This window comes from Molothrus aeneus, chromosome 3 (genome assembly GCF_037042795.1).
Source record: "Molothrus aeneus isolate 106 chromosome 3, BPBGC_Maene_1.0, whole genome shotgun sequence".
Lineage (NCBI taxonomy): Eukaryota > Metazoa > Chordata > Aves > Passeriformes > Icteridae > Molothrus > Molothrus aeneus.
In genome coordinates, this window is record NC_089648.1 from 49,644,826 (window position 1) to 49,662,465 (window position 17,640).

Below are 17,640 nucleotides of genomic sequence, written 5' to 3' on the forward strand. Positions count from 1 at the left end.
GAATATTCTTTCCTGATTTTGTTTCCCACATTCATCCAAAAAGCTACAATGCCAGAATTCAGAATTGACTTTTAAATTAGCTACTTAAGTGAAGTACAATATAAATTTTAATAAAAACAATACAGTAACGATGACAACATTTGCAACTTTTTTTATTCAGAAGTGGTGCTTTAAAAACCAATATTCTAAATCATTCCTCAGAGAAAAAAGCATTGTCTGCTTCAGGAACACATGTGCTGAAAAATAATTCACATTGAGAACACAGCATATCTACCTGGGGTAACTGAAAAGGATCTGTTCATATCTAAAGATGACGACCGAGAATGAGAAGCATGAGGCCTTGGAGGGGGTGGTGGTGGTGCAGTGTTATCTGGAGATGTTCCTGAATGTGATCTGCAAAACACATAAGCTTCTGTAGTGATTTTAGGTGGCTACAACAGAACTAAAAATCAAAAGTTCTTTAAAGCATACAATTAAAAAACCAAGTTTGACAGAGGTAAAACCCCGCTTGCCATTGATTTTCAAGACTGCCATATTAGTTTTAAACTTCCAGTATTCTTTGATTTTAAAACTGTTTTTATATTTCAATTTACTTAAATATCCTTTATTCAAATTACTCTTATATTATCACATGTAATTTATCTTTGGGAAACCAACAGCTTGATGCATATCTGAAACAATTATAGCTCAGGAACAGAGAATGATAAATATGGTAATTCCATCCAAATGATAGTCACTATAGTTTTTAAGATGCAGTCAACATCCTGTTTTGGTTAAATGGGTCAAGTTCAATTTCCTTAAAGAAGAATATTGGGTTTCTGTTGGACCTGCCTCCATGTATATTGAGCCCAAGAAGTATCTCAGTGTATGAGACAGCAATTTAATTCTCTTCCTGAAATTTTCCAAATCTATATACTTGGCAGAATCTTCAGAAATTTTGACTCATTCTTAGGTAGGATCACCATCTAGTGGATATCTGTTGCAAATTCATACAGAACACATGCAGAAAGGATAGAAGGATAAATTACTGCAATAAGTGCCATTTAAGTGGGATTTATTGTATATAGAATTTTTGTACAACTTCCTTTTAAAATCAGTTTGCAGAAGCTTCCTAACTAGCCTACTGTGAACAAGACAGATCTATTGAATTGCTGACCTGAATATAGCTGCTTTCTTATTTAACTTGTGATATAATCTTTTCTATGACTGGCCTCTGCAACATTCTTCTATAACTACTGTAAAATGTAAACTTGGAGAGGTAAAGGCTACCCAAGTTTCACACGAAACCTGGAATTGCTGAATGTTTAAGTCCAGACACAAAACTGAGTTATCACAATAGAAAAGCTGATTTTCTTAATATATTCTCTATGGCAATGCTTCTGTAATACTGTGTAACTCTCCAGCTGATGAAAATAAAATCTAATCATACTGACTCCTTGGGTCATCCCTCTAGCTAGTACAGTAAAAAAAAAAACACAAATGGAATTAAAAATGGGAGAAAGTGGTTTAAGGAGAATTTCAAAGTATCATTATCTGACACAGCCTTGTCAGTTTTTGCTATGTGAAAATACTAAAATGTAGTCTTGACTAATGGTAGGATTAAGTACAATGTCATCTCTACAAAATTGCAATGGGTAGAAGAGGTGCCAGTGGAAGAAAGTAAAAGAGTAAGTGGGACAACAAATTTCCTGTGTGCATACTGCCACAACTACCAGGCCAGGACAGAAGCTCCCTGTGCCATAATGTGGGAACTCATCAGAAAGCTTCCCTCATCTACACAAGTTCAGCAAGAGAATCTAATCCAAAGTCAAAGAGTAAAAGAACACGTTGAAACCATCATGTTGATAGTGCAAAAGCATGACAGAGTCACATTTTCCATTAAGTAACAATGCAGGAAAGAATCTTTCAAGTTGCTGTACTGACAGGCAAATGGAAATCTTTCTTTGCTATAATTATTTTTGTTTTGAAACTTACCTCTGAAACTGATTGTAAGATAGTTAATGGTGTAGCTGGTTTTAATCCTATTTAGGCAGATTTACTGGGAACAACTAGCACCAGCTAGTACAGCACATTCTCTTATGTGAAATGATGCAGTTGTTGGTTTTGTGCTTGCGTAGCTTTCTCCAAACCCTTAGTTTACATTGGGCATTTGACTGCCCTTTTAAAGTCCATTATTAGAAGAGATGGAGTTACTGCCATAGTATTCCTAAAGTGTGCTTAATTCTTCTTTTAGGCTATGGTGTCATAAGGTTCTTCTCCAATAATGCCTAAATGGGTATTTTTAAAAATACAAAAAATTGGTTTCAAGTAACAGCATAGTCTCATGTGCTTACATTCCTTTGTGTTTAAGGGGAAATTATTAAGATTCTGACTGAATGTGGAGCTTCACACGGAGCACTTGACTGGCCAATCTCAAACAAATTTTTAGACAACTTTCCTTTTTTAATTTTCACTTTACACACTAATGAAAGCAACATGTATTGTTAATGCATTAGAAAACAGACTGTTTCTAGATTCCTGAGTGTTAAAGTTAGGAATCTGTTTTGCCACCATTTTATAACCTAGTTGTCAAATAACCAGGAGCTGAGAACAGGCTTTTTAAACACCTTTTACTTGGTTTTTTTTCAGGCGCTCTACTGACCGTTGCCGTGTTACAGCATTTCCCATTTGCTCCGGATCTGAAGTGTAAGAGTCTGAACTGCTGTAACCATCTGCTGGGAAAAGAAAGTACAATTTCATATTTGCTTTGCATCATTAGCATACCCTAACAGACAGAAGTAACCAGTAATTTCAAATATCCAATTTCTTTTGTTACAAAAAAGGCGTATGTCCTTGTATTGCTTCCCTGTAAGGTATCATCTGGTCAGGATTCAAAATCCTCAAGTCTGAACAATTGAAGGACACAATATGAACCAACTCCACTCACTGAACACTATCAGTTCTTGGCTACTACTGGCACGTACTGAGAATAAACAATGACAGTAATGTTGTATTTAAAATACAAAACTTAAGTTTTACAAACAGTAATTTTTAAACACTTGACATTCCATCACTTCAACAATCTAATGAACAAGAGTAAGGGACATCCAAGGAAAAAAAAGCAAGGAGTAGAACATGCCTGATTTTAGAGGTGCTGAAGACTTAGAGACCTTAGAAATCAGAAAAAGGAATGGGTATGTACAGAACACAGATTAATGCAGCCGCTTTGCTACTGCTGTAACTTCTGTACCTCCAAGTCTGGTGGTCAACCTTGTTTTGGACTGAATATTTTCTAAAACTTTCAGCTTCTGATTAAGGAAACCTACAGAAATGAAAGATGCTATTAAAGCATCATAGACAGATTCTCAAGGACACCCTTACCCTTAGAAGCGCTGCAAAGCTTGAGGGCTTTTAGCTCAGAAACGAGGAGCATTACAAAAGTCACGAGATTTATATGGAATGAATGTAGATAGAAAAATTGACCTCAGGATAACTTATCACAAGGGATTATTCTAGAGCACCAGGTAAATCAAAGTTCAAGGTGGAAGTCACTGGAGCAAAGGGACTCAAATTATTTGTTACCAGTGAAGAGGAAAATTGTACTCAAAAACATCAAGATTTTTCTGAATTACCTGCTCTCAAAGGTTTATTTTAACCTTCTAGGACACTGAAGTTTTCAAAAGTGGTAAGACACATCAACCAGGCCTTAGAAATAAGAATCCTGCAGAGATGACTTTCCTGATCAACAAGGCACATTCTTACCTGTTACATTTTTTATACCTTTTCTCTTTAACACTGCAGGTACTACATAGTGCTTATATCTTACACTGCAATGTGGTTTGTTTTATTTCACCATGTTCTTCCTCTCAGGGAAAAACACTCTATTAAAGATTAAAAGATTAGGCTGCACTCATAAGGAAAAGGGAGCACCAAAAGGCTCTTGAACTTTGATTCTGCATACAGCACTAGTTCCAAATTAAAAGGTGATGTTTGCTTATTCTTTTGCATTAGAAAACTTCTTAATAAAAACAGAACTCTGATTGAAAAGTAAAACTCAGACACAGTCAGGACACTGGTCAGAACGAAGAGTGCCACTAAAACAGAGCTCAGGAGAAAAACAAAACATATTGCAAGATGGTATTTTCTGAATTCCTCCTGTATTACAAACCAATCAAAATACTTCTGGTGTCAATAATGCAAAGGATTTAAAATAATGACTTCTTGAAACTTTATTTTTACTGAAGAAAAGTTCCTGACTTGAAGAAAACAAAAAAAAAGAATCTCAGAAAGACTCCAGAAATTCTTTCAGGCAACATATAATCTTGGACCTCTCCAATATTGGACAAGTGGACTAATCAAATCAACATAATGCAACATGCTTTGGGCACAGAAGATACTAGAAATTGAAAAGGCTATTAGAAGGAAATAAACAGTTGAAAAGCTGCATTTAAAATGGAACATAGAAGTCTGTAGGATTTGCTTAGTAGCTAAACCAGATGAGAATTGCCTGGAAATTGTGGTCAACACATTTTCACTCTTTAGAAAACACGTTACGTGGTTCTGAGGAAGAACAATCAAACGCTACTTAGAGTATTCCGCTTTATCTACATTGAATTTTTCATTCTAGGATTAAAAGACAAAACAGCAAGATGGAAAAGAGCTGACAAAAATGAATTTTTTTGAGCACACAGGGTAGGAAAACAACTCCAGTGACATCAGTAGAACTTTCTTAATTACTACTTCTAATACATACTTTATATCAGAAATGTTTCTGTGCTTAGGATAATTTTATCTCATTTTAGAGCTGCTACTATCCAGCTAGCTTTCATTCACTGAGGGATATATCAGATCTACATTTTTTGCAATGTAAGAAATGAGACCAGAAAGCACTTTGATACTTACTAACTGTATTTCCAGATGTAAATTTTACAGATGAACTAATTTTATTTTCTTCTGGGAGATCTGATGGTTTCACAAGTAGTGGACTAGTAGGGTTAGCATGATCTAGAGGGGAAAAAAAAATCTAGATAAATGAACTTATTCCAACTAGCCTTTATTTCTGGTGCCAAAGCTTTACACTGGCTTTCTGCCCTTATCTAGAGTGCTGCACTCAAGACTAAAATTGGTGTATTTTAACTCAGAAATAAGACTATTACAATGCAAAACACCAATTCCTCAGCATTAAGAACTGTGAATTTTCAGCTGTTTTCAAGGCCAAGGAAATGTTAAAAGAAGTGTGCTGTCGATACTATTTATTCTCCTATGCAGAAGACTCTGTGTGAGTTCCATGACTTTAGGAACTACCGGCACAAAACTGAAAACTAAGACCTCCCCCCCCGCCCCATTCCTTTAAGAAAATTTATCAAATCATCTTGCTTATTATTGACCAGAATAAAAAAAAGGTCTGCCAATATTCCCAAATGCTTTCACGTTTCAAAATAATAAATGCAGTATCTCTGACCACAAAAGAACAAGCTTTATGAATGCAGGTTATGACCTCCATCTCCAGTTTCCTTCAGTATCTAACAAGGAAACCTAGACATTCACCTGCAGGTCCAAATCCAATCTTTATAATGATGCTGAACTACTCCCCAAGAAACATTCTGCTAGAGATAGTAAAATCCTCAGTGTAGCAAATGGCCAATTCAAGCTCTGCACTTATCTGAACAGCAATTCTTAACTCAGTAATGATGGTCATTACAACTTCAGATTTATTCATCCTTGGTGAAGGAGAAAAGTAAGTACATTCAAAGAAGTAAGACCAACTCTAACTGTATGAAACTTCCCAAATTAGCAAGAGAAAATGTCCTACCACTTCCAGTTCTTTTAAGCTCCATTTCCTGCATGTGGATTTTGCTTGGAGTCATTCTTATAGGAACTGGGTGCACAATTGCAGTGTCCTGTGGAAGAGATCACAGTTATGTTAACCTAGCTTAAATCACTCTAATGAGTCTCTGACAGCATGTGCAATGTTAATTCTAAACAAAATTTCACAGATTTAGCTTATTTGCACAGTTCCAGGGAATTGAATATACCCAGAAAACCAAGGCTCTCTAAGCTGTAGGCTCTGTAATGTTAACTTAGCTACTTAAAATGGCACTAGAACATGTTTCTATAGATAACTGCAAGTAGGACCTGAATTTTACCAGCTTTCCACCATTTCTAGCACATCACACATCTGGTACTTTGAGCACTTCTTAAAAAAAAACCAAAAACCCAAAACAACTTAAACCCTGACTTCTCAGCTTTACTTGTAATGCCTCATAAAATAATGGCCTCCCTAAATAGTATGAGTAATGCTCAATGAAATAGGTACTTTGTAGAAATTTCAGACATTTTCTGGAGACTTTAAAATAGCAAAAATCTTTTAAACATCAGTATAATAAGCTCTATGGAGTATACCTCTAGACAGGCACTGGCCCTACACTTAGGCATTAGTCATTCAGACAAGGGGCTCTGTTTAAAGTGTTTTATAGACAATCCTTTCCATTTAGTTTGAACACTGACTGCAGACAGCTTAAAAAATAATCTCAAGACTCAGAAGCAGCCTAAAAATAGGGCCAAGGCTGTCTGAAGTTTTCTACTGTCATCCATATTCAGAATATATGAATGGGTGGGCACAAGAACACCCTCAGATTATATTATATTTATCCTAGAAATAACAAGAAATTTCAAAACTACCTTTGTACCAGAAATTTAATCTGTTCTGACTACTCAAGTAGATCAATTGCACTAGGTGTAATACATCTACATCGGTATTTTCTGAAACTATTTCAATTACATTCACTACCCTTTTTGCAAGCAAAAACACTTTCTAGTCACAGCTCAAACACTTTTGTTGCAGGAAGCTTTTAGGAATAGTTACCACTTTAAAATATACTGCTTTTTCTTCCCTCTGTAATGAGATTATCATGCAAAGATCACTTTTACTGTGGCTGCTTCAGACCTCTGCTGTACTCTAATGTGCAGCTGTACAGAAGTCATGCCTCAAATAGTTAAATGAATTTTATATATTGCATTAATTTACAACATTAACCAAATTTTACATAAAACAACATGTTACCCACTTTGACTTAAAAAACGCATATTGTGCTCCCATACTAAGGGATAGATGCACTGTTTTACTCTTTCCACTTATGTTTTACCTCCAAAGCAGCTACTTTTCCAACTTAAAAATGCCTGGTCTGTGAATTTACTCCTTAGATAGTTATTAACGACTGCTCAAGAAAGCTGGTTTTCTCTCCTCTGGGGAACCAGTTGTTCCATAAATCATTTCTATGCATCACTAGAGAAACTGCTAAAAACAAAATGTCTGCCTTCAGCTAACTGAACATTTGTCATCATTTGTTCTTATTTTAATATTGAAAACAAAGACTCTAACCCCAAAGTCTGTTACCCCAGCAAGTATCAAAGATGCTCACCATTCTTTTCTAAACTATAAGCATTTCAAGAAACTCAAGAATGTGATCAGCCATAAAAAAATTTTGCATTCCCAGTGAATTTCTCTATATACATACACACAAACATGTACTCTATATAAGAGTATTTCATATACCATCACTGCTCTACTTTTCAGATTATCAACATATGAAAACATTCAAAGCTCAGGTTTCTGTCATCTGCTAATTATGTGTGAAAATAAATTACTGTCTTACTGCAGAAACAAGACAGTGATAGTCAAGCAGTAACAACTATGAACTAATTTACATCATGTTTACCTCATTAAAACATAAAAATACAGTGTATTTAAAACAAAAACCATCTCAGATGAAAGAGGGCTGATTTTTGCTTTAAGTAGGACATTTTCACTTGTTTTGAATGTTTATTAAAGGTTAATTCTGAGCATGGGGAACAGTGCACTTTAAATTCTAGCTAGCTTTCGGCATCTAGAAATGCTATTTCTACATGAACATCAGTGTTAACTTCGAGACTGGAGTGCTGATGTATTGAAAAATCTATGCATATTTATGTATTCCATCTTTTCAGAACAGGTTTAATACTAAAAACACAGGTTTTAGTATTTTAATACTAAAAATACTAGGTTTTATACTAAAAACACAGGTTTAATACTAAAAACAGTTAAATGTGTATTATGTGCACCTATTACATCGCTACACAATCAAATGGACACCAACACTGTAATTAATTAAAATGGACACTTGGTGCTAATTAAGTCTGTAAAAAAAGCAGGATGAAAGCAGCAGCTAAATACTGCATTTCTAATGCATTTCAGAACTGCTTTAATGTCACATGGTGTAAAGCTTAAAACCAGCAGAACTTGAAACACTGTAGTGTATTTCTGGCTCCCAAACTTGGCAAGATATTTAACTACATAATCCTTCAGAACACTCCTCACTGAGTAAACCCTTAGAAAACCACAGGTTTAGCTGGAGAGATACTAAAAGCCTTATTAATAAGTAACTTTGTAAAAACATTTGGAATATGAAATACCACACCCATAAAAGCACAGCAGCTTTTTTTTCACAGAAGTTGGCACTGTTTTTGTGCAAATCAGGCTCTGCAACTCAAAAAAACCCCAAAACAACACTGAAGACAAAATCTACAACAGAACTTGTTTATCATAGGGAGTGGCCCTTGCACCAACTTGCACATTTTTTCAAAAAAACATTATGTTTAAATTCTTTGTGCATGACAGATTATGACAGAAGTGTGGTATTAGGTCAAAATCAACAGGAAAAAGCATTCTTTGCAATCAGAGATTATACATGAGCAGTACTAGAAAACTGATATTCTGAAAATAAGCCACCAAGTTATTTGCCACCATTCCCCAAAAAGCAGTCTATGGAATCATGCATAACAGGTAAATACAATGAATGGAAATTCAGTGTTAATAAAATTAATTTCAAACAAGCAAGCTAAGTGATTGACTTACAGGATCAGCTGGTGCAATGTTAGAATCAAATTGGGTCAGAGTTTGTGAGCTTGAAGAGCGTTCGCTAAATGTCTCCCACTGCTGAACAGACAGAGGAGAGAAGTCAGCATGATGAGGAAGATGAGAGTAAAAGATCACTGAGGAGATTTAGCATAGTAGTTCAGAGGTTGCACTGGAAAGAACCATATTTGCACAGGAGAGTACTTCACTTGAGAAGCACACTAATAGATATATTAAGTACTTCTATTTCTGAGATTGCTGTGGAACCAAGTTTGTTATCTGTCAATATTAATCTTTATATTCACATTTTATAATGAAGATACAGGTGCACAGGCAACCCAGAAGTACCTTCAGAGTTCACACTTGCCAATGAACATCATACAAGTAAAAGAACTGCTTAAGTTGTTCATATAATTTAGAGATAAAAATCAGAGACACATTGTGTGCATTTGTAGTCGTAAAATCCACAGAAAGATTCCTCAGCTTTGTAGATGCCAAGTTTCAAATCTATTTAGTAAATGCTGATTTTCTTACAAAATCCCAGACAAATGAACACTGAGCAGAGTACTCCAATCACACCACCTTAGCTTGCCAGTGCAACCCCCGAGAAGTGATTCTACGCCGTAAAAGAGCATTTCCACAAGTCTAAATCACTGACAAGGCAAAGAATTAAATCCAAACAGACTGTTGATTGCTAAAAGCAAATAAGTCAATCTCTGAACAATTTTATAAGATATAGGCATGCTGTATCAATACACAGCTGTCAAGAATCCTCATGCAAACTGAGTCAAGTTATAGCCACAACTGGATCAACAAAGTATCGAAGTACATAAAATTAGTCTGTGATCTGGAAACCAGATTAAAAAAATCACAACAAGAATGCTAAACCTGTTTGGTAAAATAACAAGTAAATATTAAGCAAGTCTCAAACACTACAAATACAAATTTCAAAAATTAAAACCACAAAATTTTTAGTGCTCAGAAAATTCAATAAAAAATATGTTTATTATAGTTGTGGAAACAACTTGGGTGTTGGGCTCTATGACCCTTGTGGGTCCTTTCCAACTCAAAAAATTCAGTGTCATACCATCTCTATAGGTAAATCAATCTAAATGATCCCAGAAGACACAGGACAAACGATATGGTGTTAGCCAACCTAATCTCGTGTTCTCTTCTACAGCAAATTATATTCAGTGAACAGCCTGTATGTGAACCAAGTCTAAAACAGTTATTTCAGAAATAACTTCTTAAGGAAATTCCTAAATAACTGTTTGCAATCACATGAAATGAAATTCAGAAAAATATTAACTAAATTTGTAATTGCTGTCATGTTTGGTAAAACTTCTTGTACAGAAAGAGCTTTATCTCCCCATTTCTTTAAATGAGGGCAAACATTATGGAATTCTATACATACTGGGGGTGGGTATTTTTTCTGGTTGTTTTTTGTTGTGGTTTTCTGTTGCTTTGAGGGTTTTGTTTGTTTGTATTTGTTTTAACACAAAACTACCCTCTTCATGGACAGAACCTACCAAAACCTTTTTAGTAAGGATTCCCAGCTGCTGTGTCCCTGTTTAACACTTGCTGCACTAAACAGTTCATCTCCGTGTCACTCCACCCCTTCATGAAGAGGCAGCATTGCAAGTAGTTTGGAGCTCTACAAACCTGTTAGTGAGCCAGTTTTTACTAAGTCAGAAATTTAACTGCCAAGTTCTGCCAGCCTTTCTCCTGATTTGGCCTCTTGCATTTGCACAGCTGCTCATTTTCATGAAACATATTAATATTTATCTTAGGTCTACCACTACCCTTTTGAACTTGATTTGGCCAGTGGCTTCCCAGTTACTAGTGAGACTGGCAAACAGACCATTTGATTACAGAAATATTGTTAATTGTTCCAAAAATTCCATAGGGCACACAGCACTCATGTTACAGTTAAGATAAATGGCAAAATATTATTTGTTACAGATGGATGCTTACTCTCTCTTACGACCCTGCTCTGAAGCCCAACTACAGGTACCTTTATTACTTGTCCTTGGGCTTCCTAGCTAGACACAGACAGATAAACACCAACACCTGCTCTAGGAAATATGCTGTTGTGCTCCATCCTGAAATACTACCAGAAGCCAGCTACTGCTAATCCCCCAGTTAAAAGAAAGCTAAATATATTGAGAATCTACTGGACTGCATCTCCAACTTTGCAAATTAAAAGCATTGACAGGGTAAAAATCATGCTAGCTAAAGCTGAAGTATGTGTCCTGTCCGACTGCAAAAATGTTCTTAAATTACTTTCAAAAGGTTAATTACTAGAAACTAAAACTCACAGCAACCTAAACCATTATGAATAGAACACCAAGATATTTGAAACAAGGTATAACAGTTGTGAACTAAAAGCAAATCTCCCTATCTGTGTTAAAGCTAGTATGACAGCTGCATGACACTCGACAGTTTTCCATAAAAAATTTGTAGTAGGTTTTTCTATTATTTTAAGCTTTGAAAACTAAGTCCTCAGCCTTGAGACTTGGATGGAAAAGACATCTGAAGTGAGAAAGAAGTGATGAGTGAAGAGATGAGAATGTGAAGCATGTAGTATATCCAAAGTTAGGCAGATTTTCATGTTGCTCTTTATTCTGAAGTTTTTAACTGATGCCTTGGTCTATACCTGGGAGCCTCCAGTAAGTGGGCCTGGCAACTAGATTCTATAAATCAACTAGAAAGAACAGAGCAACCAACAGCTTTGAGACTAACAAGATGAGACTGCCTGGAATGACAGATAATACAGAGAGACAGAGCTTTTACAAGCAATTCATTTGTTGATGACACTTATAAGCGGTTGAAAGAGGAAACAATTAGACTGGGGCCTGCAGCAATACCAGAATTTTTTTCATGGAATTAAAACCTTGAGGACTTTGACCTGATTCATGCTGAAAAGAAAATGCTGAGAAGAAAGAAACATGCACAGCAACACATCTGAAAAATCAGAAATTCCTTTGGGTTAGAACAAAAAACTAAACATTTAGTTCAACTCTTATTTTAGTATAGTTAGTATCCAGTAGTATAGCTACTGTGAGAACTTTTCCAAACCTCTTAAGCTATAGTAGACTTTGAAAAAGAAAATGCCACCTTATGTGAATGGATAGTCAGTTTCGTAAGTCAAGATTCTGGCTGACAAAATTGTGATTCACTTTGTTCCACTAGTGGAATTGCCCTATTCAATATGTTTGAGTTGCATTAGACACTGAAGGAATATGTTCAATTATGATGCAGGTACAAAATGATTAGTTTATTAAATCTTTATTGAAAACACAAGGGAATGTATCTGGGCAAATTTTAATAGAGATGCAGACATTTACAGCTTTTTAGCAACAACTGAATGAATCTGCTCCACCTCCCTCTTAAAACATAGCTTCCTACCAGCAGTCTGAATCACTCTGTCAAACAGAACAACTAAGAATCACTAAATAATTTCCAACATTTTTAATTTGGTAAGGATGAGACTATGAGGCTAGCACTCGCCTTTACAAGGAACAGCAGACTTTATAAAGTCCTTCCCTGCTGAGGAATGAAGGAAGTTTCCTCTGCTCCTAACTTTAATCCTAAAAATGTGCTTCTTTTCTGCTTCATGCTGATTTTCAATTGGTTTGTCTAAATATTTTAATATCAATTTCCTATTCACTTGAAGTCTAACAAAGAAAAAGAACCACAAAAAGCTCTTTTAATAGAAGGCAATACTCAGCTACTGACAGAACTATCTTACATGTTAAAACAAGTTTTCAATTTTTATTGATACCCAGATTATCAAAAATAGTTTTCCAAAAATAATTTCATTGTTTTTTCCCCTCTCATAATGAAAAGTAAGCCTACATCATCTTTGTATATGGCTCCAGTCAGAAACTCATTTGCAGATCAGAAGTAGCTCTTAAAACATTGGTTTATTCTAAGTCAGAGGCAAAAATGTAAAAACAAAGCAACAAGAAAAATCGAGGAATCAATCCCTTACAGGCCTTCTAAGCAAAGGACATTTGTGGGGAAAAAATAATATAAAAAATACTGCTTGCTAACTTCACTTTCAAATTTTGACAAAATACAGCTCTACTGCAGAAGACTGCTTATATAGCAAATATATATGCTCAAGTATGATGAAACAGAAGTACGTAACAGTAAAAATTTAAGATTTAAATAAATTTAGCCAATGGCTGGCTTCAGATTCTACTCTGAATCTCTGCTTCTGAAACAGGGTCATGACTTCTCTACATTACTGGTGATATTTCAGGCTAAAATGACCTCCAGAAATAAGTCTCAATGTCCAGATCTGTCAGAAACTTATTCTGTAGTTTAGCCAAAGTATCTGCTAAAAAAAGTTCTTCAGAGGTAACAAAAAACTCCAACCAAAAACATGCCCTAAATGAAAAAATTAAGAATTCATTCAACATGTGCAAAACATATTATGAGATAAATTTTGTGATTAATATAAAACTTAATTACCATTAATAACATTTTAAATAGTATCTCACAATGAGATAGAAAAACCAGAATGAAAACTTTTTTTTTTTCATTTCAACACAGAACCTTCTTGTGTCTATTGTCCTGCTAACTGTTTCATGATTTGTGATCAGCAATTCACTTATGACAAATTATGGACACATACACAATTTACTTATTAACTGGCAGTGGAGTAACTCTTAGATAAAAGTGCTGACCTCACTGCTCTGATTCAATTCTGGCCAGGTCTGGTTTAGGGATGGCATTGATGGAGACTTGCTTGGAGGTGCTTCTGCTGGAGAGCCAGAGTAACCTACCTCACCAGTCTGTTCCCCAACTTCTGAAACGACAGGAATCACTATGAACAAAAATCATAAACTGCATTCAGTTTACTTTTAGAAGAGTTGTTCACATCTCATGGAAAGTGCAAAGTACCCTTTATTTTAATCTTTTTCAAGAAATATTTAGCAGCAGATAAAACTCAAAAACCCAAGACCTCTCATTAAGTTAAATACTGTTAAAAACTGTTTATCAGGTACTACTCTTATTTTAAGGATGTTTCTGAAAATCAGACTTTGAAGATTATTCTGACCATCCTATCCTCCCAGTACTTAGCCTTTAAGTAGCTTTTTCAGGTTTTCATTATATATAGAATTAAAGTTTTTCTTACAGCATGAGAAAATAACTTTGCACTAGTGTTTATTACATCATATTCTGCACTGAGCATTTCATCTTACAGAATAAAATACTTACTTGTACGAAAGGTCAGAACAAAACCAGTATCTCAATGCAAACACAAAAAAATGACAACAGATTAAGAAAACCATTCCCCCTTAGTTTAGTCTCCAAATAATATTAGTTTCAAGCCTCCTTACTAAAACAGTGGTGTTTCCATTCACATTTTGCAAATTGAGTAAGTCCAGAAGCTGTCACATTGCAACTGTCCTTTGGCACGGTTCAGTTTTCTTTTGAAGTAAATGTGAACAGCAGATCAGACATTCTGTCTAACACAGTAAAATCCTGCTTACAATGTCTCCTATTTTAGATTTCAAAATGCAAGCTAAAGCCAGGCATTAAGACCCTCAAAAAACCCTGAAAGTTAGGATTACAACTGTACAGTGTATAAGCAACAGGAACAGTTCAAAAAGTGACTGATAAGTAGCGAGACATATTAGCATGTCAGCAGTCCACAGAACTAAAACTCCAAACAAGACAAAATACTAAACAAAAAAAAAAGAAAATAGGTTTAATTAAATTACCATTAAAAAGGACTGTTGCATGGGTATGTGATTGAAGATGACTGCCACAAGAGTATGTTTTACTAAAACTTTGAAATTTATAAAATTTATTGGTTTCAGGTTTCTAAAGAGCTGAACTGTACAGCCTTTCTTCTGCTAATACAAGTCAATATTCTGCGGGCTAATATTCATTAAGAATAAGCTAATAACAAATCCAATGTCAAATTGAACTGAAAGCACTTGAATAGTCAGTGGTGACCACCTGTACCTCTGAGAAGTAACAACTCATTATTGCCTCCAGAGAGCTGCCAGGGACAGCAAAATGCACAGCCAAAAAACTGAAGACCAAAATGAAATTAATTGTGCTACCCTGAGGTGAGATGCAACTGAAGTGCTACTACCATGAAAAAAAAAACACACAGAGAAACCAGTAACTCTTCAGAGTTTCAAAGGTCATGTGAACTTCCTTTAAATAGCCAGACATGAGGCTGTTTCCACAATATTTCCAAAATTATGCCCAGCATCTAGCATCCTGAACTGTTTTCCTCTAGGTAAAGCAATAAAAATAGGCTACATTGAGGTGTCAATGTCACCAAGTAGTCAAGCTGACATGCTGTGGTCATTGTAAACAAAGTAATATACTAAGTCCAAAATACACCAGTGGCAATATTTTGGAAATACATATCACATGTTAATTGCTCTGAAGTGTAATAAGAATAAAAAAATTCTATTAAGTTAAAAACTTCAAAATTCTTGTTTTACTGACGGTATTCTACATAACTAAACTAACTTCCAGTGTTAAACACAAAGTCAAAAGATAAGGCTGAAAATTATTATGGATAGACTACACAGCTACCTGTAATTCAAAGAGTTCTGCAAACACTTACATGAAACACACCTACGACATTTTGTGGAAAATTTTAAGGGTTAAAGTAATTGTGTAAGACAATAAGGCATGGCAGATTCCTTTTCTTACAAAGAAATGGTATTGTGGCACCAACCAAAACAAAAATTCACAGAAAAGTAGAACTTGCTTTTCAGTTGTGTAAAGGTTGGTACTTTTAACTAACAGAGATAGAACTGAGTTTGAAGGAATTACAATTCTGTTGAGATGTACTGCTGTACTAGAAAAATGACCAACTATACAAATGCTTAATTATACAATAAGTCTGTGTCATGTGAGAGAAATACATATCTCTAGTTATGAAACCAGATGTAAAGCAAGATCATATCTCAAACAGATTTGGAACACGGGAAGCTGGTCACACACTGGATTCACAGGGCTGATGAGGGAGAGGCTGTCAGAGGAGCTCATGAGACTTCTTCCTTTGCTGTCTGAACACAGCCCAGAGGGTGCAAGGAGCCCTCTGCTACTCCTCCTTCTGCTGGCCACTAGTTCAGAAGTCAAAATGGAAAAAAGCAGCACTTTTCAAGTGCAGAGGATAAGTGTAGAAGATTAATGGGAAACTTTCTAACAAGAGAACAGGAATAATAATGGTGCTGTCAACACTTTTGAAATCAAGTTTGCCATCTTGCACATTGGTTTAAAAGACATTCGAGCAATTCATCTTCTTCAACAGTTTGACTGTACATTATTCATACTGAGGCATGTCAGCAGAAGATCATCAACCATTTCTTTCTTTGAGAAAGTTTTATCCCATGCAAAAAGTGCACTCTTAAAAAGACACTCTGGTGTCATACTTTAGTTTCTATTTCTAAGACAATTTTGGAAGAAAGCTTTAATGAAACATAAGTTTTACAGGAACTGAAGTGAAAAATTATTACCAAAACTTAACTGGTTCATCTTTCTAGGCTGATTTACAGTTCTTAAGATGAATTCCTGTAATTCATCAACTCCAGTAGACAAATCTATCACTAACTTTTAAATTAGTAAATGTATGCCGTTGTAACTAAACATAAAACTACAGCCACATCAGTAACTTCTGAAGTATTTCATTCAACAAAGAAGTTTTGGCAATAGATCATGTTATGCGCTAGATAAGATCAGCTATTTCCAATGCTGCTGATCCAAATAAATAAATATATAAAGGAAATAAAGCTAACTGGATAAAAATCCACAAGTTTGCAAGAACTTTAATTTTTCATTGTAGCTTTTAATAACTGCAGAATAAAGCAGCAGATTTTCCTATTTTTAAGCATGGCTTACATAGCAAGGTAAACTTTTAACTATCACTAGAACAGGGTAACTTCCCTTCAATACCAAAGGGATAAACTTCTAAAAGCAAGTTGCCTGTAAAATGAGAACAATAAACATACACAATATTTTTGGTTTAGTGTCTGATGTATAAAGTTCCCAGACAACTTTAGTTGAAATCTAATACCAATAACAGATCAAGACAAATATAGCTGTTGGATGTGGAGTTCTGGGGATTTTTTTAGTGTTTTCTTGGTTTTTTTTTTTGTAACAACAGTTTATACAAATAAATGTTATTTCACTTCCTACCAAGATTTTTTGCTTGATCACCACTTTAACACAAAAATTGAGAGAATGGAATGGTTTTTGACATTTGCTAGGTTTTAGCCCAATTAACTGCAGCTATTTCTCACAAATGTCTTCATCATAGCAAAATGCTAACTCATACTGAAAACACTTCAGCAGCAGCTCTTTGAAGAGCCAACCTACTCCCACAGAAAATAAGTTCATTATTAAAGCAGAGATAATAAGAAACACTGTATCTAGTTTAAGAACTCATCGATAATTTTGAGATTAAAGTCTCAGACAGCCTACAAACACAGTATGAAAAGTGTCCCCTTGAAGAATTTAGTGAAAATAAATAAAATTCTAGCAAATTATAGTACTTGTGCACTCAGAATATAACCTGAGTTTCCAAGCAAAAACTGCTTGTTAAAAAGTAATCTAAAGCAGCTTTAAAATACTCATTTTTTTATATTTTAAAATAGATAAAGGAAACTAAGATGGCCATAGACATCCTGTTTTTAAACACCTCCTTCACATGGAACAGTAGTTTGTTTTTCAGTTACAGCACTAAGTTTCTGGCACATATTAACAAGCAGAACTCATACATTCAGTGT

General features: G+C 35.0%; 1 protein-coding gene across 10 annotated transcripts in view; it reads right to left on the bottom strand.

Moving 5' to 3' along the window:
- REPS1 (RALBP1 associated Eps domain containing 1) overlaps positions 1 to 17,640 on the bottom strand; it is a 64,750-nt gene that overhangs the window by 9,771 nt on the left and 37,339 nt on the right. For 3 of the 10 annotated variants that reach the window (XM_066546891.1, XM_066546894.1, XM_066546884.1), the window contains exons 9-14: positions 13,567 to 13,706; positions 8,873 to 8,953; positions 5,792 to 5,879; positions 4,882 to 4,983; positions 2,642 to 2,714; positions 275 to 393 (exon numbers count right to left, since the gene is read on the bottom strand). In XM_066546891.1, the coding sequence (XP_066402988.1) occupies positions 275 to 393; positions 2,642 to 2,714; positions 4,882 to 4,983; positions 5,792 to 5,879; positions 8,873 to 8,953; positions 13,567 to 13,706 (603 nt within the window). The remainder of the gene's footprint in view (positions 1 to 274; positions 394 to 2,641; positions 2,715 to 4,881; positions 4,984 to 5,791; positions 5,880 to 8,872; positions 8,954 to 13,566; positions 13,707 to 17,640) is intronic. The other 7 variants (XM_066546890.1, XM_066546889.1, XM_066546888.1 and 4 more) reach the window with 7 other exon arrangements.